Genomic DNA, 26,065 nt, shown 5'->3' on the forward strand with positions numbered 1-26,065 from the left:
TTTTGTTTAAGTTTCAGTATTTGATTTTTGTATTTTTTTATTTATTTAAAGATTTCAAGGTTTTCTTTAAATTTCTTTATTTCATTTATAGAATACTAGACATTTAAAGTACTGTTTGAGGTTTGTAACTGTTATCCCAAAATCCCCACAAATTTCGAAAGTGATATAACGAGTTACGCTGGTTGAATAATAGCCTATATATTATTTTGAATTAAATTTATTGCGCTTTATTTCTTTAAAATATTAATTGAGAAGACGCTGAAGTCATTTTTACTTAAAATATACCTGTCCCAAACGCCGAAAGCGATAGTATCTGCCGAAAACCTTCTTTGAAATACAGCTGTATTAACTTTATCAGCGGTTTGTGAAGTTTGAGTCGAAGCAACCATAGCAACGATCACACATTGATGACGCACGCGCGGAGGAAACAGAATCACAGCAAATAGGAAGTAGCTCTCAGCCAATCAGGTTTTGCAAAGCGTCCTAAGCTGACGTTACACCGGTTCAGATATACAGCCGGTTTCGCTGAAGAAAGCTGAAAAAATCCGCCTGCTTTTTAAATAATTGTTCACTAATTTCCCCTTCAAACGCCCAAGCATCATGCCTTTCGATGTTAGGAGGTGAGTAGGGAGCTTTTGCTTGCGTGGGTTTAGTTTTGAAAGGACTGTGTTGATGTTTGCAATCTGAGGATCCTTGAAAATGAATTAACGGTTGAATGCATCACCGCACATACAGAAAAGGCCATTTCAGTTGTCCTTTTTGCGTGTGCGAGTAAAATAATTGTGGCCCTATATTTTATTTTCGACTCCAACGAGTGATGCTCAGGTATGCTGCAAGAGGTTTTCTGTTGATTGTTGCCTGCGCATGTGCAGATTTCCTCATCCAGCTGAAAGATATGAAACCGGTTTCAATAGCTGTGTAAACACAAAGTAAACAACAAAGTTGTGTCATGTCTCTGTCATACTTGCTCCATAACACCAATGAGAACCATCACTGACAAGTTAACATTGCATCCAGCTAATCTTGTGTTACTTGGGCAACAGCTAATAGTCACACTCATTGTAAAGTGGAATCTGTGGAAGCTGTCAATGCCACACCCTATTTAAAACACAATACAGGATATTTGCTTTTTGCCACCCTTTACAAACTCAGTAAAAGATACCTTTCTCAGTGGATATTATTTTTGCAGCTCGCACTAGTGTAAATACCAAAAACTCATTATCAGAATTTATTTACACCTCTCTACCCTATATTTATAGTATAATGGTACATATATACACCCATTTAGTAGTAGTTATCCAAAAGCACAATTATTGTGTAAAGTGTTCCCTTTTGAGCCACATGTATGTTAAACAAATGCGTAATTGGTTTGTCAGGCCATAGTCAGGTTGTTGTAGTTGGGAGATAAGTATACATCTTGCAGCTTACAAATTTTTCAGGACTATTATTTTTTAAAATAAGAGTAATAGGAGGTGCTCCTTTAGTTTCCAGGCTACGACAAGTGTGTTTTTTGACCATAAATGATTTTAGGGAGTCAAAATCATTGCTACTCTGTCCTCTGGTAACTCATTAAATAAACTCTAAAAGGAATGGATACCATGAGAGAAAAAATTAAAAATCTTTGAAACTGTAACTTTTAAAACCTTTGTGTACTTTCACACACAATTTGTACAGATTTAGTACAAATGTGTGAATTAAGTATGTGGACAGTCTCTTGCTCATTTTAGCTCTATGACTATTTGACAAATTGGTAATCGTCTACAGTTTATATAACTGATGACCTGTTCTCATTTTCAGCCACATCACAGTTTCGTTGTGATTAGTTTACTGGACATCGCTTCAGAAAAGGAACGCATTAGGCTGATGTGGGAGGAGTTTATGGGATATTCGGTTCAAACTGAGTGTAATTTTGACCAAGAGCTTGTATTGCAACAACTGGAAATGTCTTTATTGACTAACAGACTAACTGTTTCGAGGTGTTGCTTGCGCCACACATACGCGGTGTAGTCATATGTGTGAGAGAGTATCTATGTTTCATTACTGTATTTTACACCATACAGGCGGGTAACTTTCATTCCCAAAAGTCCATATCGTGGTTTGATTAAGCACACAATGAGACATATAACTGATGCTATTCGAGATTTGACTCTGACTGACCGCTGGTATCCCAAGCTACAAAATAAAATATACAATTCTGCTTATCCTTACAATGCTATATGTTGTATATGTGGTTGTCAAAGCCACAAAGTTTAAGAAATTAAAAATCAAAGGCGATCTTTGACATTTAATTGAGAGATAACCATAAACAGACTGATATCTGCTTGTACTGGAGTAGGAATAAAGGTACACATAAAAATAGTCAAGGTAATTAGACATAAGGCATGACTAATATTTTTTCAAGTAGTCAAGAATGTCAAAAATAAGAATCCCAGAAGAGATGCAAATTACATTCATCAGTATTTACAAAATCCGAAAATAAGGCTACCAGGAAGCAGCTGTCCTCTAGTTTAATTTTATGCCTGAAATCATTACCGGATGGTTGAGAAGTACAAAGTGTCAAGAGCTCATAATCATCATCAAGGCACTTGAATCTTGATCGCAAGAAATACTTTTATGTTGAAGCTAATTAAGGGAAGTTGGTGCTGAATTAGCATATAGCGTCAGCGGACACATTTAACACGCTTCGACACCAACAGTGCTATTCTCAGGGGACTGATAATGTAATGCTGGCATGGTGTATAATGTGCGCCGATATGCTGCCATCTGAATATCTATTTTGTCACGTTTACCAGGCAAATTTGAGCATTATATGAGAAGAGCTGCAATGTTTAAAGTTCATGTAACACCAAAAGACCATGTCTTTTCTAAGAAATAAAGCACAAATACGTGCATCTCAGACTAAGTCATTACTGGCCTTTAAAGTGAATTAATAAAGAAGTAACTATTAAATTGAAACTGTTTTTTTTTTTTTTTTTTTTTTACATTTTGTCCCTACTTATTAAGGCCAACTGACAGGGATGCAGAATGCATGAGAACACTTTAAGAGAGACAATATTGTACTTTGCATTTCTTTACTTCCAACTCTCGCAAGGTTTCCCCCTGTGTATTATAAGCCTGGCGGGCCACCAGGCTTCACTTCTGCCCCCACCTGGTTAGGCATAGCTTATTTATTTAAATATTTTTAAAATATTTGTATTTTTTAAGACTTTATAGTTGGTGTTCATGTGTTAATCTTGCAATCTTTCAATAGCACACAATTATCAAGTGATATATTTAAATTCCCTGTCAACTTTGAACATTTTTTAACTCAAACGGGCTGCTGGATGAATGACTGCCCTGGCATCCAACCACCGGGCTCTGCAGGTTTCCCGGGGAAAACCTTGTTGCTAGATTTTATTTGTTCTACTTTGAAACCCATTTAAAAACATCTTGGGTAGCACTAAAGAAACTGTGTTGTCTAACTTGAAATATTCCTACAATTTATGTTTGGACTTGCAGTTAACTACTATCACAGCATGAAATATATGTACATTGTACATTTGTTAAATTTGACTAGGTTTATTTAATTATAAAAAGTTTTTTCCCAGGTGTGAATCTGTAAAAAAAACAACAAAAAAACCAGGACAAAATAAAATTGTAATTTTTCTCTGATCAGGAGGCTTTCCATTAAATTTAGTTGCTGCTTCTTCTAAACCTTTGCTTAACAATAAGCGTATTGTGTTTATTTAACACTACTAACTGTAATAATTAACATGGTCTTTTTTGCAGCAGTAGAAATGTTTTGCAATTAAAATAATATATAGTCCATTTTACACATTTCTGTTTCTTTTAAATATAACAATATTTTTAGTTTAGTATTTATTTTTAAAACAATCTCACGGTGACACGTCCTACCAGCTCATGCCTAATTGTGATATTTAAATCCCAAATAATGGAGCGACTCAACCTGTTGATTATCTAAGGGCTTTTCCTTTAAAGTTTAATAGACTGTTAACTTGTGTCATCTGTTGACAGAAGGGATGTTTGGCTTGAGCTCAGCTGATGATGGTGCTATGTGTTTGTCAAAGTGATGATTAGATCACTGTGCCTTTAGAGCTTCCGTGAGAATGCTAGGTGTTTTTTTTTTCTTCTTCTTTAAGTTTAAATAATCCTCTTATATTGTCCGTGACGGCTGCCTCATCCTTTGACGTACACCTTCAGCACACAGAGAGCTGAAGTCACACCGTGCAATGAGGCCATCATACTATGTGACAACCTTAAGTGTCCATTTATGTGTAACTAAAGGAGAGGATGAACTAGTGACTAAGAGTGACTCATACTCAAGATGAGGTTTATTTAGTAAGACCTTTTCCTTGAAAAGCGGCCTCGCGCTTTCTTTTTAGCACTTTTAACCGAGTGATGCTGGTACGCCGTGTCCTTACCTTTGACAAAACATGTCGGTCTCCTCACGGATTCAGCCGTGACATGTCGCAAAGGAAACGCTGTTGACTGTAACTCAGGAAAATACAAACGTCAGCCAGAGGTTAGTACGAAGTCAGAGATTTCACCCACATGTGAACCACTGAGGATCTGTCACCGCAGCTTTTGCATCATGGTTTAGATGCATTGGCAGTGTGGAGCCGAAGCTTACTGTAAATGTGCTTGGGTGTACAGGTAGTTTTAATTTAGAATGGAGAAGAAGAATGAGTTACGATAAATGAAGTCTGTGGTTAACTGGTAATGTCAGAAGTCACTTTAATTGCAGTGTGTGATGGGAAAGGTCTGATCTAATAAATTACTGATTATTGATGATGGTGTAATGTTTTAGAGGAACCTTGTTCAATGTTTCAGTGTCTTTTGGTAAGGCACCAATTGACCAAAAACGGGCTCAATACATGTAGAACGGAGAGATGCAGGATAGAAAATCTGGAACGATGGCAAAAATGCAAACATAACTTTAAATTTAACATATTTCCCAGTGAATAACAGTAGTTGGATTTTTAATTTCTCCTCTGGATGTGGTTGAACAGCTGAGACAGTTCCACACCGATGTGTCGCTGAATTCAAAGCGGATTCATGTCACCTTGTGGATGATGTATTATCAGTGAAGGTTTGCTCACATTAACCATGTGAAAAATAAAACACACAAACACACGTGTGAACGCTGGGAAATTCTCAAGTCATGACGGCTTTGATTCTTTATCTCTTAATGCCAAATAATAATAAAAAAAAGTCACAAAGCAATTTAATTCAAGTCTTCAAACAACAAGAAAACGCATGGACAATATGTTATGTGGCCTTTTATTAAAAGAGCTTTAATTTAAAAAAAAAAAAAACTGCATAGTGGAAAATTTAGTGCTTCAGCAAAACTGTAAGTTGTTAAAACTCTGCTACAACTTCATGCCAACACATATGTCTAAACAACCTTAGTTCAGCACCAGAACTGAACAGATGTGCCTGAATTCTTCATGAAACGGTTTACATAATTCACCTCAGCACCAAAGTTAAAAGGCTGATTTAAATACATTTTAAGGTGACGGGTTTCACACTCGTCTCTTGGCCTTAAGTCCAAATTCGTCCTTTATTCAACACATGTATTAGCACGCTATCAAAACTCTCTTTATCTTTTGGAGAACACATGCGGCTTCCTGGCCTTCAACGGTGGATTTTCAAGGTTTCCACGTTGAGTGTCGCATGTGAACTCAGCCCAGTTCCCTCTTTCAGAGATAAACAGGTGCGTTGTCCGACCTCTGGGTTGGCAATATTTGCATTTAGACGTTTTCCACTTCGAAATTTTTGCATAGCAACGGTGAAATGGCATATTTTACAACAATGTTGATGTGACGTTTACATTCTTTTATGTAGTAATGGTAAAGCTCATGTAGACTCCTGAACTACTGAATAATAGAAAATTCTGTGGTTCTGTTTTTTTTAAAATATTTTTATCCTTTCAGACTGCAAGTAGTCTAGTTACTTTCTTTAACATTTGGAAACTTTGTTTTTGTTTAATTTTAGACGCGTGATGCTGTACCTGCTAAAAGCTGTTACCTTTTAAGTGTATCTTGTTTGTAAATATATTCGGCGCGTCCACGGCGCATCGGTCCGAGGCTATTTACAGCTCACATGGAGCGTCGAGACTCTACCCCAGGTGTCCAGTGCCCGGATGAGTGCGATTTTGTTTCCTCGCTCCGGTTTTAATTTAGCTCTGGGAAGACGCTTGCTAAAGATACCCACGTCTGCATGCAGATGCTGTTACAGCGAAAGGAGACGGCCTTTACGTTTGCAGCGGCGACTCGGCAGCAGTCATTTGTCTGGTTTGTTGCGTTGCTGTCATTGCTCGGGGTCAGGCCCTTAAACTGTCCTCACTTGCAGCCATGTTTTTTTTTTTTTTTTTAAAGAAATTTCTCAAAATCTTGAGTATCAGCGCGATAAGGCAACACATTTTTTAATGAAAATGTACAAAATTTGCTAGCATTGCACTTTGCTCGCCAATTGCAGTTGAAGAGCCACAGTGTAGGAGCTCTGTTTTTATGTGTTGTGTTACTGATTGCTACGTATAACATTCTGAGTAATCAACATAACGGGTAATCTAAACAGCTGCCCGACTGAGACAAAATGAGAGAAGAAGAAAAAAGCGAACTGTTTTTTTTTTTTTTTTCTTTTTCTCCCCGTTTCATCATAATGTAATTAGGAGTCTGAGCAGGAAATGACAAGGTTTTTGTTGAGGTTAGGAAAATCCAGAATCCTCTACTATCATCTACCCCCCACTATTCGGAGAAAGTCAAATCCCTTTTCTCATTTGACTTTGAAACTAGTAGGATGTCCCAAGTTTTTAGTCTCGATACCGATATGACTCATTCAAGATTGTTGCAACTGAACTTGCAGCAGCAGGCCCTTACGATGTTTCTAAAACTCAACTATTCTAAGAAAGTCCATAATATTCTAACAACTAAAGCAACTGTTGATTTGTCTTTTAACTCTAAAGGTTTGACTCAACACGTACAACCACTGTCTTCGAGAAACCCATGTTTTGCTCGTGATGTTTTAATGTGAAGTAGTTTGCTGAAGTGGTACCTTGGGTTAATTCCCCCCCCTCCCCCCCACCTGTGAACAAAGCCAGAGGAAGGTGTGCAACTCTGGACCTAAAACCAGATCAGTAACGATCAACTGAATTTAAATGTATATCCCTCTGGCCGTAACACCGTTACTTTCCACCTTTCAGTTGTCTCAGGAACTCATGAAATGAAACAGAATTTCCTCGGCACATTACGGCTCGACAGTCACAAAGTCGTTTTAGTTTGGACAACGATGAGCCGCTGAGATCCCCGCAACCTCCTGTCTACTCTGTCTGCCTCCTGCATCCTGTTCAGTTGCTTATTGGCACCAAGTGGGCAGAATAAGGTGTCAGAACTATGATTTCATATCTTGTGGCCTGGGGATTGGAGGGGGGGAGACAAAAAAGAAGTGAAAGCACAGGCGAAAATAAGAGCAACAGCCAAGTCCTTGGTGGACAGGAAGCCCTCCCTCTTACACTTCCTCTCCGCCCTGCATTGCATCAGCTGGGATCACTTCTCTGGCCGCTGACAGTGGAAGAAATGTGGACAGATGTGTCTGTTTTAGAGGGAGAAGAGGAAAGAGGGAGCGTGAGAAGGGAGGGTGGGTACGTGGGTGGGGTGTGTGCAGCCGGGGATGGAGTTTGAGTCTGAACGCGTTTCACTGCCCAAAAAGGACATGTGCTGGAACTCCTGGATGGGAATAGTTTCTGGCTTGTGTTGCAGATTTTTATTTATTTACTTTTTTTTTTTTATTCTCCAAATGGGAAGCAGTATGTCACAAGAGGATCAGGCGAAAATGATTTCAACCAAAATGTTGTGCTTTGTATTTTCATAAAAAGATGCAACAGTGAACCTAAAGCTGAAGCTATGGAAGATAAAAACCCTATTGCTTAATTTACCAAATACTTTCTTGCATCTTTGTGCTTGGCTCTCTGTGGCATAGATCGTAATATAAGGGCACCCTTACCGAGGAGGCCCATTTCAAAAGGTTGACGTTTTTCCAGTCTTAGCTGGCGGTCGGAGTCCGTTACGTGTGATGGCGATGGTCCAGAGCTAACATTCCACCTCTCCTCTGTAATATTGCACTGCAAAATGGGTACAGAAAGTGCTGCTTTTCTCAGCACGTACTGTTTACTTTGGCAAAGTTCTTTTTTTCTCACTCCCCTTTCCCTGTTTTGTTTCTCTTTTTTTTTTCTCTTAGATTTGATATCTACAGGAAAGTGCCAAAAGATCTCACCCAGCCAACCTACACAGGAGCTTTCAGTGAGTAGGCCTCCATGCAGATATCTAAAGTGCTTGATTTTTATGTAGAATATGTTGATTTATGTATATATATATTTATATATGAAACCATCTGCCCACATTTGTACCTGGTATGAAAGTATTCACATCCCTTGATCTTTTTTTTTGATTGTTTTTGTCACATTACAACATCTATTGTTTTCTATTGGGATTTTGCACGAGAGTCTAACACAAAGTGCATGATTGTAAAGTAAAAGAAAAGATAAAAATCTAAAAGAAAAGGTGTCCTGCATTTGTATTTGGACCCTGAGCTGATACTTTTTAGAATAGCATTGTTCTAAAAAGTTTAGAAGTTTGCAAATTTAAAATATGCCTATCTTATTCTTTGCAAAGTAGCTCAAGCTCAGATAGATCGGATAGAGTGAGTGAGCCATAATTTTTTTTCTTTCAAAATAATCCTTTAATTATCTCTTCACATCAGTGTTGACCACCGTCCCCAAAGTATGATGGTGCCATCACCATGTTTTATTACTGTTATGGTGTTTTCTGACGCACACAATTTTGCATGATGCCAAAAAAGTTAAAATAATCTCTCCTCAAACGCTGCTCTTTCTTCCATATGTTTGTTGTATCCACTATTTGTCTTTCTTCTCGTTACTGTTTTATAAATACCAGCAATGCAGAGTGCTTGACCAATAGCTCTTAGAGATATTATTTTATTACCGAACATGGTTTTAAACTAACCTGTTGCGATTGTCTGTTGTGTTCCTTGGTCTTCATCATGTTGTGTGTTCACTCATGCTCTCTAACACACCTCTCAGTTATTCATCCACCGGCAAATTCACACATTGTAGCAACAAGGCAGTTCAAAGTGCTTTATAAAAGTGCATCATAAAAACACAAAAAATTAACAGTTGACAGATTACATTTATCCAAGTTAATTAAAAAAATAAATTACATTCAAGTTCATTGTTGATTCAGAGTAAATGTCCAAATAAAAATGCCTTCCAAACTTTTCGGAATTTTAATACATGAAAAAGAAAATGTATATCTTCACAATAAAGTAAAACGTTGTGTTGGCCAATCAAATAAAATCATAATAAAACTCCTTGAAGTTTTTGTCTGTAATGTGTGTGAGGGTTCAAAACGTTATATTGCTTTTGCAAGATATCGTGTGCATTTTGCACAGAGTGGTTTAACGTGATGTCTGTGGAGCTGGGATCGCTTGGAGTGAACTCAGTTTTTAAGAGGTCAAAACTTTGACCTCTTTGTTTTGCTTCTCCACTCAGTCAATTCCACAGCGTAAGACTGTATCAGCTGGAAGGACGCTCCTTTCTGTAATGTGTCGCCTTCAGGCAACTGATGACGCTTACTGTCACGTGGCGGCTGAATGAGTCATTTGGTGGACTTGGCTGTGATCTTTCTGTTAAACCTAAATTGTTGCACATAAGAAAGCAAAACGACTCTTAATGACTATCCTCTACAATTTAGATGTTTGAAATGTATGACCTGAATTTCTTATGTTTTGCAATGAAATGACTGAATTGTGTTGTCATGTTATATCAGCCAATGCATAAGTAAAGCGAGTTTTAAAATTTATGTGTGACAAAAACATGGTAGTTATGTACAAATATTATTACATTTAAAAATTTTTCAGTATATATTTTTTATATATAGTCAATAAGGGCGTCCAGTTAATATCCTTATCAGGAAAGTCCTTAGTCAAATATGAGTGCTTGCCGTCATATAACAAAACCCCCCTGTGGTGAATCCCGTGTTGCTTACATAAGACATATTATTTTGAGACAAATTCATCACTATTTTGTTTCATTTTCACATTCATATCTAACCCAAGACGAACACTTAGTCACCTGTAATGCAGAGTACTTTGGTGTGATCAAACTTAAAATGTTTTGTGAGCAACATTAGGGGGGAAATTTGTCAATTGAACACTTAATGTGTGTTCTTAATAAAATGTTGAAAAAAGTGGGGAAAACATAGAATTGTAGATGCAGATTTGCTTAAATTGACTTAAAATGGAAAGAAATGAATGAAATTGTTTATTTACACAAATCTATAGACTCAAACTCAAATGTCTTTATACTCACAGCTTTTTTGACAAACTTTTTGCTGCTGTTCTTGAGTGCGTCTGTTGTTTTTAGGGTAAATAGGGTTCTATATGAAGAAACAGATGTGTTTAAATTTTGCCCTTCCTTTTCAATGACTTTCCTAACACACACCACCTGTGATCATCTTTATATTATTTTGCTAACAAGAGCTCGAGAATTGTTTTCCGTTATCAGACTTGGTGAAGACCTTTCAAAAGTTTTGTTGAATTTTTTTTCCCAGTACATGACCAACAGCAGCAATGTTATATATATATATATATATATATATATATATATATATATATATATATATATATATAAACAACTGGTTTACTTAGTTTAATGTATGAGAAACATCAAAGATGGTACAGTTTGACACAGAAAGATTATTCCCAACTAAAAACCACATGCTGCCATAAAGTGGTTGATCTTCTGTGGAGGTACAAGGTAGCTTCAATTAACACCAGTTTACCTAAAGCTCTGAAACACACACACACACACACACACACACACACACACACACACACACACACACACACACACACATTTGTGTGGTTATCTTTGTGGGTGGCTTTCCACTGACTTCCATTCATTTCAAGAGCCTAAACCTTATCCTAACCCTAACCATTACATATCTAACCCTAATCCTAACCAAAACTCAACTCACACCGTTGTCCTAAATCTAACCTCTGACCCAAAAACAGCATTTCCCCTTTTGGGGACCGAAGCCTGGTCCCCACAATGTAGTATGATGTCAGGACAATGGTCCCAACAAGGTATTACAAACAAACACACACACACACACTCAGACAAAAACCCAGAGGAAAGCCTTGCACTGTAACATCATCAAGTTTTCTAAAATATTATTAGTGCTCCATCTGTAAATACAGCCTCTGTTTATTTAAGGTTTTAATGTATATTCTCAAGTTTTTTAGTGTCACTTCCTGCCTCCAGATAGAGACTTTATTTGACAGTAGCTCTATAATACCAGCTGCACTGTACAGGAAGTATTCAGGATACCTTTGGACTTTGGATCTTTTTAGTGAAACAATAAAAGCTCAGTGGAAACACGGCACGCTGCCGAGCTTTTGAGGAAGAGTTTAATGGCGGCGCCTGCCAGCTGGTGCCTGTCTGATCAGCGCAGAGGTTTACCCACCCTGTGAACTGCGTAAATGTGGAATAATGCATGTTTCAGGACAACTAAGTATGCTGGGAATGATAATGATTGTGGACTTTCATTGCCTCAAGCACATGAGAAGTAATCAGTGGAAGATTGAGTGCTTCTTCTTGTTGGGTCATGTTTTTCTTTTCCCCTCCTTGTCATCAATAACTCATCATGCCGTCACAGATTACATTGATTATTCACCGCTCTGTAGGGTTACAATAGAGCCGATGACACATTTTTGGCGCCTCTCTCCTTTTTGTGTTTTGCTGGTCAGCTGATGAGAGCAGGAGTCTGAACAATGTATCATCCCCCAATAAAAAAAAATAAAAAAAATATGACAGCGGATAAACTGAGCTACCTTTGTAAACCGAGCACAGATTGTAGCAAATAATGTAAGAGAGAGGAAGGGAACTGGTTATGCATCAATTTCCACCAGAGAGAGAGGAAGTTCATGGAAGTCCTTCCTGCGGACGGTGGACTCCCTTCCTGTCTCCATCCACTGTCTGAGGGTGTGGGCCATGGACTCATTCAAATGTTAGAGAGCTGTTATTGTTTCATTCAAGACAGGGCAGCACATACTTTGACTTTTAAGCTAAGGCCAAACATTTGAAGCCTCTGTTTGTCTAAAACTGAGGCTCACGTTTCGTTAGGATTATGTTTTAAGGTATAGCTATGTTACAACAATGGATCTGTGTTTGTCTCGGCAGTTTTATTTTTGGAAGTATTGTCAAATTGTTTACCGTGGCTTTTTGTTTTTCGTGCATTGTTTGTTCTGTCTCAGCTTGTCCGTGCTGCAAGGACAAAATAAGCTAGTGTAACCCAGTGGTATGAGAATAAATGAGATTAAGCTTATGTTGGCTACCAGTACTGATGGATACCGAAGTTTTTTTTTTTGTTTTTTTTTGCTTGTTTTGTTACTTTTAAAAGTTCATGTTTTAAAACTGCTAAAATCTTCTGTTACAGTGTTCTTGCAGTTTAATGAGACTCCAGAGAAAGTCCTGGACTGACTACTATTTTCTCCTGTTGTTTTGGTGATAATGTAATGCTGTATTGCCCCTCGTCCACCTGTTGCTGGAAACCCTTTGACAGCTGGCTTAAAGAACACTGGTACACCCTTACTTTCCTTACAAGAAAAAAAAAAGGCTATTTGGAAATATTTCTAGTTATGAAAAAAACAGTATCAGTGGTTGTAAACCAGAGAAAACGACAGAATGATTAGAGTTTTGTCCGCCCGTATGGATCTTAGAGAAAGTATAGTAACCACTGGCATATTATATGAGGGGCATCAGAGTTGCGTCGGAAAGATGAAGATATCAATACAGGCCAGATTCTGAAAATATGAAGATGAGGGGGAAAAAAAAGAGGTGGCTGTGGTTAGAGAAATGGAGGATGTTAATGACATACAATCGTCCCAGAAAACTGCAGCTTGATACTTGTGTTAGACCAACTTCAAAAGTGCTGAATCGTGTCTCTTCGTGAACAAGCCCACAAGCAAGTTTAATCATGTGAAACGTAATTATATAAATACATACAGTACAACCTATTTGGTCAGTGTTATGGTTCAGTCTGTGTCTCATACAGGAGCATGTGTTTAGAGAAGTGCCTGGTTATTTATCGGGCTTACTGTCACGGCTCGGAAAATGTGTGTGATCTGACCTTTTGAACGAAAGCCAGTCATGGCAGGTTTTTGTAAATCTTTCGACTTGTCAGTGTTTCCACTGCCGCCCGGTTAAGCCCCAGTAGTAACTCTTTACTGTAGCCTGCAACAATCCCAGACAAACATGCAGCAGCTCTCCTTTGAAGCCAGGGCAAGAATTACTTCAAGTGTTTTGATGAACTTGAATTGGTAACCCATGTGTCATGGTGACACTCCCTTGTGTTTGCTGGCTAAACATTACCTTATGTAAAGCCTCTTCCGTCGGTGACGGGGTTTGGATGCAACGCCCTGCCAACCGCAGGGTCATGTGCTTGTGGAATCCTTGGAAACAGTTGCCACGTAAACGTGCCTCACCTGCCGACTGAGAATCTCGCCAGACAGGACAGACCACAGCTGCGCCGACACAGATCCATTACTTCCATATTCATCTCGGGAAACTCATGACAACCATTTTTTATGAGGCTCATTAGTTTGACACATGAAGTTGCTGCTTTCCCCCCTTTAAACTTTGTTTTTTTTATTGACTCAGTGTGCAAGCTGTTGATTTAGGGTTGAGATCCCTTATTTAGGCCACATTTGGGTTAAGTTTGTTTATGGAAAATGAGCCGCTTTGTAGCTCTCAATAAAGAATAGCGTGAGCTCACCTCTCTGAGAAAGAGGATGCTGTAATGGCTGCCTGGTGTGCTGGTATTCAACGGGTAATGAGTGTAGGATGGTCTTTAAAAACCTGCGTAATAACAGCTCTAAAACAGGCAGTAAATCCGCTGTTTAAGGGGGAAAAAATAAATTTATGACTGCTGTGAATTCATTTATGTCAATAGCTGAGGTCAGCCATTTCTAAAAACAACCTTATTACTCTGGCTCATTGGGGTTTGCATCATTCCTTCACAGGCTGGTGTAACTTGACATTAACGTGAAAAAAAAAAAAAAAAAAAAAAAAAAAAGCGACATGTGTTGAGAAGTGCTTCCTTGTCTCTCTTTTCCCACAGTATCCATCCTCTGCTGCGTCTTCATACTCTTCCTCTTCCTGTCCGAGCTGACGGGATTCATAGCCACTGAAATGTACGTAACATCCTGTGTCTGAGGCGAGTTAATAATGAATGCCGATTGCTGGCTGTCGTTGTTCTGTCCTTTGACCGACCGGCGCTGCGGCCAGGGCACAGAGACAATATCCCTCACAGGAAATTGGCTCGCATGCGTCAGCAGTGTGCAATGATGAGCTGACATTGAGAAGGTGTCACGAAAGGAAATTAGACGTAGATTAATTGTGTGCTGCTCCAGCAGGAGATGTGTGTTGAAATCATTGTGAAAATCCTTTGTATTTATTTTATTTTTTTTAATGAAAATCAACCCGTTTTCACTGTTGTGTATCTAACTTTGTCTCTCTTTTTTTTTCTCTCCCTCCCCTTGTAGTGTAAATGAATTGTATGTGGATGACCCTGATAAAGACAGTGGTGGGAAGATAGATGTGAGTTTAAACATCAGTTTGCCAAACTTACACTGTGATTGTGAGTATTTACAAATTCACACCTCTCTATTTCTCTGCATTATCCTCTCTGCTGGTACGCTTTTTCTCTCACGTTGATAAAAACGTTTTATCTGGGTCTTTTTCTTTTCATTTTATGGAGCAATGAGTATAACATTGTGTTGCCAGAAAAAGCTATCTGTACTCACCAGAGGCATGGATGTCTTAGTTTCTGATGCATTTGAGCTGATGTTTTCTCTAGGATGCAAGCATTGCTCAGTAACTGTCTCTGTCGGCGAAGATTGTACACAGACATGCACGCAATCTCCTCTAAAGATGGAGCTACACGGGCCAACCTTCAAAACCAAAGAACAATTTACCAGCCGTGAAACATGCTGGTCGTGGCGTCATGCTGTGGGTCTGTTTCACCGCTAGAGAGGACCAGCTCTAAATTCCTTAACTTTACTTTAATGAGGCAGAGATCAAAACTTGGACACCGGACAATGATCCCAAACGCATAAAAACAAGCTTTGGAGTGCTTAGGGTAATGTTTCGCTTTTTTAGAGTGAACTGGCCTGGAAGCCTATTGAAATTTGAAACCTATACTTTCGAGTCAGGCTTATGCCAAAAAAAGCAAACGATATAAATTATAAGGATATAATTTCTACTGAAGCAACTGTTGAATATGCAGCCTGGCCTGATCTAGAGGCTTGTTAGTGGCTCAGGAAAAGCGTGTTTTCCATGCCATATTTCCTGTGATGAAATATCAGGATTGATTTTTTTTTTTTTCTCATGAAAATAAAGTTGTAAGAATGCAGTCGAACCAATACAAGAATGAAGCCTTAATACTGCTAGAATAAAGTCGTAATATTAGAAGAATGAAGTAATAATTTTTAAGAACTCCAACATGAAGAATTAAGTAATTTATTATCCAACCTTTTTTTTTTTGTCATTGAAACAATTTTATTCTCATAATTTTAAGATGTCCTGATAAAATTGTGTCTTTAATTCTGCTAATATTATGATTATGTTCTCATAATTAAGCAAAATTATATCATGGCCAAACCATAATGCTCTGCTGTACAACTCAGTGGATGATTGAGATAACATCCACTTTTTAAAAATATTTCCTGGAATTTATATTTTATCTTTTGGAAAATAAAGCGAGAGAGAAAAAAAAAATCTATTTAAATCGGATCTGGCATAAGAAGTTCAGCCCTGGCACGTAATATTGTGACCTGCGTAGATTTGAAAATCCACAATAAAATCAAACCCGTGAACCAAATTCTGAAACGAAGGCATCTATGTATCCGGTGAGCCTCTAACCGGTGCTGTGTGTACATTTTTAGCTGCCTAATTGAAGCGTTGTGGTGGTCTCGTTTGATCCGAGGCCCGTTTCAGTTTAAAATCTGTTGCTGCTCCGCTTTGATCCGCGTTTGACTCGAAGTTGCCTCAGCCTGCTGCTCTCTGACGCCAGAGAAGTGGGCGGGCAGCGGAGCCGAAGCGTGCCAGCATAAAAGGGGAGTCACTTCACATTCGCTCATCATGACTCCCCTCAGAAACTATGCCCATCACCGAACGCCGACATATCAGCGAGGCTCAGGCAGGGCAGAAAACTCCCAAATCGGTTCAAGATTTCCCCCTCCGCCCCCCAAAAGATGGCAGCTCTAATAAGTGCTTGAATCCTGGTTTCTGTTATCGAGGCTCTGGATTTACGGAGCCACAGCTGTCGGCCATAACTTTAGATGGTCTCGCTCCCCCACATGCCCAAACAAAGCCTGCTGTTTCTAATTAAAGTCCTCCATGATTGCTTGTGCGTTAGGTTTGTGTATTTTAGAATTGAAAACAGTTTTCCTAAAGCCAGAGTCCGGCTTAAACACCGGCGCGACCGTGTTAAGTTGTCCTTTCACCAGGCCGCGAAGAGAGCCGCAGAGCTTTGTTGAGCTTGGCTCGCTGCGAGTTAATACTTTATCAGCTCACTTTCCAGGCCTCCAAACAGGTTGTCATCCGTTGCTAATTTACTTCAACGGAGAGAACCCATTTCGTCATGGAATACTTTTTTAAAATTTTATTTATTTAAAGGAAATATCTTTCTTGGCTAAACATCTTCGGTCGACACTGACCTTTCCGGGCCGCTTCGTCTTCGTTTGTGACTTCATGGAAAAATGGACTGTGTTCCCTATTTAAAGACTGATCCGCTTTAAATCAGCCTCCTTCCAGTCCTGCAGGTCTTAAAAGGAGAACCTCCACATCTCCCTCGCTTATATTTGTCCGCCGCATTATTTTGAGATCTGAATAAACAGAGTGAAGTTAAAGGGGAGGTGGTGGTGGTGGGGGAGGGGAGGAGAGAGTGCAGGGGTAACTTGTCTTGAATGTCAAAGGTCAGACAGGCGGCGTGTGGAGCCCAGATTAAGCACGTCTCTCCGGCTTCACTGCTGGCCGTCAGGAAGGCTTGAAAATTTGGCCAGTGCCAGTCTGCCAACACACACGAGCCAGAGTGAGGGGGAGTGTGAGAGGAGGGGGACTGAAAGTCTGGATGGAAAATCACAGAAAGCGGAGTGTGTGCGATGATGTTTGGACTTTCGTATTGACTTTGTGGGTCACTGTCTGCAGTGGTACCTGCGTTGTTTTCCCCCCTTTTCCTCCCTGTTGATGATGATAGCTCCAGATAAAGTCTATTCTAGGATCAGTTTAAGCAGTCTCGCCTCCCCCATCCCCCCAAACCTCCTCCAAAAAAATAAATGACATATTCTGTTTCCTCTTTGGGTCCAAAGTATAAAGTTGTTGACAACATAAAAGCGCTTATTTTGACAACTGAGTGTGTAAGCACATGGGTAAAGGGATGATTTGTTGTTTTTGGTTTTCACCATAACCAAAAACAAGTATGGCTGCTTGTCATCACAAAGCAAATAAAGTGGATTATTTTTCGCATGTATTTTTCGTCTCTTCCAAAACAAGAAAATTTGAACGCAAAATGATCAAATTGACAAGTTTAAACTGAAGTAACTATATTCCTAAAGACATTTTAATTGCCTCCTGATGTCTGTTGTTTGTGATTTTTATTTATTTATTTTATTTTTGCCAGTGGTGGGCTTGGACATCCAGGATGAAATGGGACGCCATGAGGTCGGCCACATAGACAACTCCATGAAGATTCCTCTGAACCAGGGAGAGGGCTGCCGCTTCGAGGGCGAGTTCACCGTCAACAAAGTAAAGCTTCGTTGCACTGTGGAGAGCAGCCTGGCGCATGATCTGAATACAGTTATGCTCTTAAGATGCAGTTTTGTTGCAGGAATCTTTTCAGGAACCAAACAAGAATCTGGGACAAGTCTTTGACCAATGTTGTTTCCAGTAGGAGCCAGGGCCAAGTTGCAACAGGACAGAAATCTTCCCCGGCACGTATGGAAAGCAGATCCTGCTTGTGGTGTTCATGGATGGGATCTTGAGGGGTTGCGATGAAGATGAGGCGGGATGGTTTGGGAGCTTTGGGAGTCTCATCTTTGATGTTTGCATATTGCGTGTGTGCTGGGATGGTTTATAACCGAGTGTGAATCTGCTTCTGTGAGTCAAAGGGTGTTGCTCTCAACAGTAAGCGGTGGTGGACTGCACCCTTTGGGTTATGTGTTATGGGTTGAAGTATATTGTTGTTTTGTTTGTTAGTGATGGTATGGTAGAGCCTGGGGTGTCTTTTGTAAAGCAGGCAATGCTCCGGACCGTTCCGTTAAAGTGGGCATGTTTTGCAAAATTGACTTTATGCACATTTTTAAACCTCTATTTGGGGTTCAACCGTTTCAAAAAGCAGTAGTGCTTAAAAAAAATACACCATCCACCTTTTGGCAATAAGTGAAGCTTTTTTGGTGTCTGACGTGAAATGAGCCGTTTCCAAAGCCTCCCAATTGTTGAGTCACAATCGATGGAGACCGCACCGTTACCTAGCAACCTCAGCCAATTCCAGCTTGTAACATAGAAACCGTGGAAAAGCTGCAGCACATTTGGACAGCTGGTTTTACCGCTGTCTGTGCTGTACAATGGCTACTGGAAAATACATGTTTTTTGGGGGTTTTTTTGTTGACTTGCCATTCTGAAACCACTTGCTTCATCCTCGGTGGTTGTGCAAGAGGCTCCACTTCTGCTTTTCAAAGATGTACAGTTATATAACCGCACTCTGTTTTCACGTGCGAGTGTGAACGTTGAGTCGGGAGGTGTGACCAGCAGCAGCTTCTTTGGATTTAAAATGAAAAGATTTGGAAGATGGACAGAACTGAATAGAAATTTCACTTTCTAACAATGACTTTGTGGAAAAATGCGATAGCCCACAGACCTATCGTAACCTGTTCAAACACGCATAATGGGTAACCAGAAAAGATCAGGGTCAAAAAGAAAAAGCTGTCATTTACTGGTCAATGATCCTCATCAGTGGTCATGAAATCCCAGATACTAGAAACTGAGCGAATGGGTCGAGAACCCTTTAATTTCCCCCAAAATAAGCCAGGAGGAGTCGCTGAGCTCTAGGATGTCTGGGTTTCCTTCCTGGGACTTCTCGTTCGGCTGAGACCCAATCTCAGATAAGCAGACGACGGTGGGTGGATAAATTAACATCTTAAGTTCACATAAGCAGCACCGTTTAGCACTCCACTGTGGAAAGCGCGCAACTAGCTGCCAGTGGAATGCAAAACATCCCAAACGGAAGAAAAACCTCCGGGTATATTTTTTTCTCTCCAGGAAAAAATATACAAGAAAAACCAACTAGGGCCAAGGATCGTGTCCATTTTCGGAAACATAATCTACGATGGAGAAAATAAGAAAAAAAAATGAGAGGATAGTTTATTTGTTTGTATATCTTTGTTGAAGTTGAGTGAAACATTGAATTCCTACCCTTCCTTCCTTCCTTCCTTCCTCGGTCTAAATTGAGAAATAATCCCTGGGATTTAGTTACATCCATGTGTAGAGTAGTCTGAGACCTGTGCGGCCCAGTTTGCTCCACCTCACCTCATCGCCTTGCGTCAGTCTTTCCACTACCTTTAAAATTATTAACCCAACAGTTGCATGATTAATGCTCTACAGCTCAAAATAGTTTGAACTATTTGGTGGCGGTGGGGGCAGCGAAGTGACAAAGAGCTTTGAGTTTCCTATAGAGTCTGCACGCATTCAGATATGATCATCAGTTAAAGAAACGGTGCATGTGTAGGAACACACATCAGTTTACCAGGCCTGTGTATGTGTATGTGTGCTTGTGTGCAGGTACCAGGGAACTTCCATGTGTCAACACACGGTGCGACAGCACAGCCTCAAAGCCCTGACATGACTCACACCATCCACAAGCTGGCCTTTGGAGAAAAGCTACAAGTTAGGACACACACACACACACACACACACACACACACACACACACACACACACACACACATTCACACGAAGAAGCTCAACAAGTTGAAGGGTATTAACAGAATCAGGACTAAAAACAGTCTCTCTCTCTTCTCCTTAGGTGCAAAAAGTCCAAGGAGCCTTTAATGCTTTAGGAGGGGCAAACCGCCTGTCATCTAACCGTATGTACTCCAGCAGCCCGTGCGCTCATTACAGCCGCCGTGTGAAATTAATCATGTTGCATCCAGTGAGGCAATGAAATAAGTACCTAACAGGGGAAAGCTCGAATCACACAGCGAACACAAAATGTAGAACATAAAAACCCTCTCATGTTCCTTCCAAGTACATCAGCATTTAAACTCTCTGGGGAAAAAAAAAAAAAAGAAAAAGAACGTTTTATATTTTTTTCCTGCTGACGAAGCGTTTTTCTGTTGCAGCGCTGGCGTCGCACGACTACATACTGAAGATTGTGCCGACTGTGTACGAAGACTTGTCGGGCAGACGGAGGTTTTCCTACCAGTACACCGTAGCAAACAAGGTTTTGTATCCATGCTTTTGTTTTCCGATAAATTCAATTTGAATCGTTTGTCTTGTAGACCTTCAGAGAACAGCTTCAGTCGTACTCGATTAAATCAGACACGGGGTCGACCGTTTTTAGGTATTCGGATTTGATTTCAGTGTACCAAAGTGGTAAGAACAGAATAAAGATCATCTTCAGACAAACTGATTATATATCTGTCCACTTTACACTTAATGTGCTGCATAAAAGTCATGTTAAAATACGCTACAGTCTGCTAAAGCAAAGGATCCCCACAGCATGACTCACTCATCCGGCCCCTCGCCTCATTCGAGGATGTGTTGCCGCGTTGACCTCACCTGGAAGAAAAGGTTAATTTGTAGTGAATGGAAACTCTCCCTAAGATGTCAACAAACCCATAAACACACTTCCTAGAACTGTGTTGACTGAAAACTGGCTTCAGAGTATAGAGTAACAACAGTGTCGGTCAACTGTGAAACAGGGAAATGAGGGCCTTAGGAAAATATTCCCTTACCTCATCTTAAAGCATAAATAAACAGCCAACAGAGGCAGAAAATGTCAACGCAGACAGACATTTGTTTTGGCCAAACGCGCTGATACGATCAGATTTATTGAGTGGGTGCGTTAACAGATTAACTTTTATCTAAGCTCGTTAACACTCCGTCATGGGTCCCTCTGAACACATAGCGGCCTCCTCTGGTTTACCTCCTCTGAGTTGGATTTGTCCAGGTTCTGATGTAATGACTCAGTCCTGAGTCATTAAAAGTTCTACACTGATGCACCATTTTTATTTTATTATTATTATTAATAATAAAAATGATTTCTGATATAATTGCATGATTTATTTACTTTTTTTTTTTCCCACAGGAGTATGTTGCTTACAGCCACACAGGCAGAATAATCCCTGCGATCTGGTTCAGATATGACCTCAGTCCAATCACGGTCAAGTACACAGAGAGGAGGCAGCCTTTTTATCGCTTCATCACGACGGTCAGTGAATTTGCCTTCGTCTGCTGGGCAGAACATTTATTTTATTTATTTATTTTTTTTCAGTTTTCTACCCGTGTTTTAAACGGTGGAAGACCTGATGTGTATTTACTTCTATTTCAGATTTGAAACAATGATCAATACTTTCTTTCTCTGGTGTCGTTCAGTGTGACTGTTTGCATCTACAACCACCAAATAGTTTCTCCAGCTGTGTCTTAAAATGTCGCTATGTAGTGAGTTAATCTGAAAAAGTAAATAAGTGATGCGAAGATTTAGTGAGCTGGGAATATATGTCTCAAAACTTGCAAGAAGCAACAGGTTGGGGAGGGGCAGCGCTGCATTATTCTAAGCTCAGGTCACTTTCATTGAAAGTTTTTGTTCAGTAGGAGCAGAATGATGGATAATTTTATTGGTTTTTAAACTATGTAACTTGGTATTCAGTGGCACCAACAACGCAGCAAAGCAGTGAAGCTTCCAGAGGAAATGAATGTTCAGACTTTTTTAATTTGTCTGGATATTTTATCAGGTGATTTCTTTTGTTTATGCTAATGCTAAACATTTTTCAGAATGCATCTGTTTTTGAAGAATCTTACCATTGACTCCAATCGGTTAATTTTTGGAAGACATAAACTAATGCTTTGTCCTGGTTTGGTGGGCAGTTTATGGTCTGCTGTGTTCATGACAACATTTCCACCACCAGTTTGACTCGTAAAGTTACGTATTTGGGTTTGACCACGCCTGCCCAGTGAACCATACTATTTCTGGGACAATTGGATGCCCTGGTATGTCTTGTGCCTGTTCGAAGCAGTGACATTTTTCCTTTTTTTTTTTTTTTTTTTTTTTCTTCTTACTTTTACAATGGAAAAAGGCATAATAGTGTAACGACCTGCAACTGGCCGTGCCGTAACACTCAGTGGAAATGAGGCATAAAATTGTTTGACTGTTTAAAAATCCTCGTCCTGCAGGAACACGAGGCACACTGTTTGTAAGACCATAAACAAAAAGTTTTTTTTTTTCTGCAGCTATCTCACTAAAGATCAGTAAAACGTGACGAGTGTAACTCTGGGTGTTTTGCCTAAAGTTTCTCACTGGGGGGCGGGGGATTCGCAAAACTAGAAATATCTAGAAAATCATAGACTCTTCTTAATCCAACAACTACGACCAGTTGTTGGATTAACTGGTTCTAGTTGAACCAGTTAGGGTTATTTGTAATAACCCTGTTGTTACGTAAAGTGAAGCTAAAAAAAGAAAGTACACCCTCTACTCGTTCCTGTGTTTAAACTACGAAGTCAAATGGAAATACACAAGTTTTTCTTACCAGGCCTCTATCATTTGAGCTATTTGTTTTGGAATTATGACCTTTGACCTATGTCCTTTGGTGTCTTATTATATTCCCTCCTGGATCAAGTTTCTAAAGGCCTATTTTAGCCTGAAAGTGAATACTTTAGAGGAGAGAGAATTGTCTCTAGCTGCTCTGTCCGTTTAATGCAACAAACTTGACTGAACTGACTGCGTCTGTTCCTCCTCTGCTTTTGTCTTTCCCACATTTAACTCATTAGAAACATTTCCTGCCGGTTGATTTCTTACTCATCGGTTTCACTGATGCGATGACCTGCATCTTTATTTGCCTTTTGTGTCGTTTTGGTTTCTCACTGGGCAGGTTTAAGATGTGAGTGTGCTCAGTGTTATCGTGACTCATGGCTAAGGATTGTGAGCCTTGGAGCTTTTTGCCAGATCCCCGCTCATTCTTTGGTGTGAGCGTAATGCATCCTGACCGAATGTGATCAGGACCGGCTGACTCTGGGCCAAATTATGCAGGAAAAAAAAGAAAAAAGAAAAAAGAAAAGCCTTTGAAACTTGTATCGATCCTGACAAAGCGATGTTTTCCACAGATTTGTGCCATTGTCGGAGGGACGTTCACTGTTGCCGGGATTATCGACTCGTGTATATTCACTGCCTCCGAGGCGTGGAAGAAGATCCAGATCGGAAAGATGTCATGAGGACTGCCTCTTGACCCCAGTTCGTATTCTATTTATGAGTGCAAAGTTGCTAGCCTGTTAGCTAAATCCGCTTCTGGTTGAAAACAACCCAGAGACTGACCGATGAGGAGTCTCCAACCGGATGATGTAACTACCAGGCTACCTGACCGTCTCCGTTACTGAAGATCCTCTCTCATGCTACTTCTGCTGCTGACGTGTGCATTCTGACTATCACATGTCTCCTGACACCGTCACCGGTGTCAGGAGAGAAGAGGGAATCTCTTGTTACCATTGGGATTGATGATGTGCCAGAAACTCACCTTAAATGTTAAAATGGCTCATATTTGCTCTGAGATTAGTTTTAAAACTTGGTGCCATCGCCCTCCTCTCCATACATTGAATCACTGAATACTTTCCATTTTAACCAATCACTACAAAAATCAATGAGTAATTGAAGGAAGTGTTATTTTGCTTTGTCAAAAATGTGGTTTTTGCGTCTCAGATATTTTCAGTCTGTGCCTTTATGGTTAACCATCAGCTGTTAAATGTTTCAGTGTTATTGTTTCTGTATCTCTGTAGACTTGTCCTTCACATTTCTTCTTACACTACTTTTTTTTTTTTTGGTTCGGGGGGTCGTTTTATACCAATTATTTCATCAGTAGTCATGCTTAAACATCAGTAGTTTGTAGTTTTTCTGGATGATTTAAATGATTGTAAATCATACATTAAGAGAGTTATTGTTAAAAATGTCTGTTTTTTTTATTTCCTTCTGTTGTATAGTTGTTACTCATCTCTGATCTAGCGCCACGATAAGACCAGCAGAGCTTGCTCTTCTACTTTCACAGCCATTTTTTTTTCCCTTTTCATCTCAAATGACTGTCATGGTGTCTGTTTGCCCAAGTAAAGGGACCACAGGGTTTGACTCTGGATTCTGTTTCTCTTTCGTTTATCTTCTTCTTAGCAACGAACCATAACTGAAAAGCCTGAATGAACAGGCGCAACTCAATACATTAGATTATCAATAAAAAGTTATTCAGTTCAATAAGAAAATCTTGTCGATTCAGTAAGCGAATCGACACAAGAAGTGAACACTGAATTTCAGATTTTATTTTCTTATCTGAAATTCAATGTTGATAAAAATAATTGGACTGTTTAAAGCTGAACAGTTTAAAATGGCTCCAGCTCAGTCACTGTTCATGAGAGTAAGACACAGAAGAAGAATACAAAAGAAAGTCTTGGCTAAAGAAGCTAGCCGTTCAGAAGTAGCCAGAAAAAAATCTGGCTAAAGCAGCAGTATAACTCTTACAAGTGTTTTCTTTTTTTACATATTTATTCAAACTCATGATCTGTGAAAAGACGTAACTCATCCACCTCCTCCCATTGCTACAATTGCTGTCTGTAAAAATACACCGCTCCTGATCTACAGCTAACTCTGCGCCGCCAGTCATGCTCTTGTTTGCGTTGCTAAAAGCGCTAATGGTGGAGGAACAACTTACTGCTACCGAAAAACTGCTTATCCGCGGTCATCAGAGGCCACGCCAACTACGGCTAGCACTCATAGCAAACTCCATGGTGGTGAGCCAGCTGCAGTGTAGCAGAGAGCAAGGGGGGGAGGGTGCGAGCAACGCATGCATGAGGATGATTGACGGCCCTAAAACCCTCCTCCTGGTTCCGATTAGTTGTTTCTGACACAGGTTTGTATCTCTGTAGATGACAGACTGCAGGAGAAAGGAGCTTGAATTTTCTTTCCTGAACCAGAATTCAGTAGCACGTTACCGGGGAAAAGGAGAAACATCTAAAGTTTAGCGGAGACACCAGAACCAGGAACGTGAACAGGCTGGAGGCCTCTATTAGAGCAACCTTTCTGCCACGTTGACGCAGAAGGCCAACCTGTTTTACTGCTCTTATGTAACGTTCTGAATTAAAAAAAAAACGTCTTTTTGCTCTAATCGAAACTATCATGTTATGATTCAGTACAAAATCATCCTTTTTATTTGAATCACTGAGATGAATTAAGTTTTGAATGGTACTTTTAACTTACTGAGATATACCTCCTGTACACACTGAGAAGATTGCTGTAGAGTATAAAGAAAAAAAGAAAACACTGGCTTGATTTTACAGAGAGTTTAACAATTACTCATAGACGCTGTAGATGGAACCTTTTAGTATATTTTCTTCCATAAGCGTGTAAAAATGACCCGAGGTGGACTTTGCACGCGGACGGCGCTCATTTTCCCCTGACAGGCCGAGCCAACACCCTGCAGCCCGTCGCTGGGTGACGCGACGCTGTGAGGTGGCTTTAAGCTCTCGCCGCCATCATCACGCTTACGTCCACCTCTGATAAGAGGTGCTCGGCGTGACTCACTCCTTCAGTCGCCCTACATCCCTCTGTTTACCTCCGTCACTTCGCCTCTTACTGGTGGCGTCGATCCAAATGTGGCCCACCTCCGTCGAATGACACAAAGAGCATAATTATATGTTTCATCCACTGATCCACTGCACGGGGTCCGCACTATGAATGTGCCT

The 26,065-nt window shown here is 40.0% G+C and overlaps 1 protein-coding gene across 3 annotated transcripts; it reads left to right on the top strand.

Annotated features, from left to right (window-relative positions):
- The first annotated feature begins 448 nt into the window (after window positions 1-448).
- Window positions 449-24,468, top strand: ergic1 (endoplasmic reticulum-golgi intermediate compartment 1). 3 transcript variants are annotated; one of them, XM_015031899.1, is made up of 11 exons: window positions 449-620; window positions 8,236-8,297; window positions 14,196-14,268; window positions 14,620-14,714; window positions 17,757-17,881; window positions 19,913-20,017; window positions 20,157-20,217; window positions 20,473-20,573; window positions 21,441-21,563; window positions 23,453-23,579; window positions 23,653-24,468. In XM_015031899.1, the coding sequence occupies exons 1-10, from the start codon at window positions 601-603 to the stop codon at window positions 23,558-23,560; spliced, it is 873 nt and encodes a 290-aa protein (XP_014887385.1). In that variant the 5' UTR covers window positions 449-600; the 3' UTR covers window positions 23,561-23,579; window positions 23,653-24,468. The 3 variants fall into 3 exon arrangements, with proteins under 3 accessions (XP_014887385.1, XP_014887384.1, XP_014887386.1); XM_015031898.1 differs by having other exon boundaries at window positions 23,453-24,468; XM_015031900.1 differs by lacking the exon at window positions 8,236-8,297 and having other exon boundaries at window positions 23,453-24,468.
- The last annotated feature ends 1,597 nt before the right edge of the window (window positions 24,469-26,065 follow it).

The sequence above is a fragment of the Poecilia latipinna genome, unplaced genomic scaffold (genome assembly GCF_001443285.1).
Source record: "Poecilia latipinna isolate Pla-1442-1.1 unplaced genomic scaffold, P_latipinna-1.0 Scaffold222, whole genome shotgun sequence".
NCBI classification, from domain to species: Eukaryota; Metazoa; Chordata; class Actinopteri; order Cyprinodontiformes; family Poeciliidae; genus Poecilia; species Poecilia latipinna.

What these genes read in the sequence shown, in the direction of transcription:
- ergic1 (XM_015031898.1), top strand. Translation starts at nt 601, where the DNA reads ATGCCTTTCGATGTTAGGAG. An exon ending in AACCTACACAGGAGCTTTCA is followed by an intron (nt 8,298 to 14,195) that starts GTGAGTAGGCCT and finishes CTTTTCCCACAG; the next exon opens with TATCCATCCTCTGCTGCGTC. An exon ending in GCGAGTTCACCGTCAACAAA is followed by an intron (nt 17,882 to 19,912) that starts GTAAAGCTTCGT and finishes GCTTGTGTGCAG; the next exon opens with GTACCAGGGAACTTCCATGT.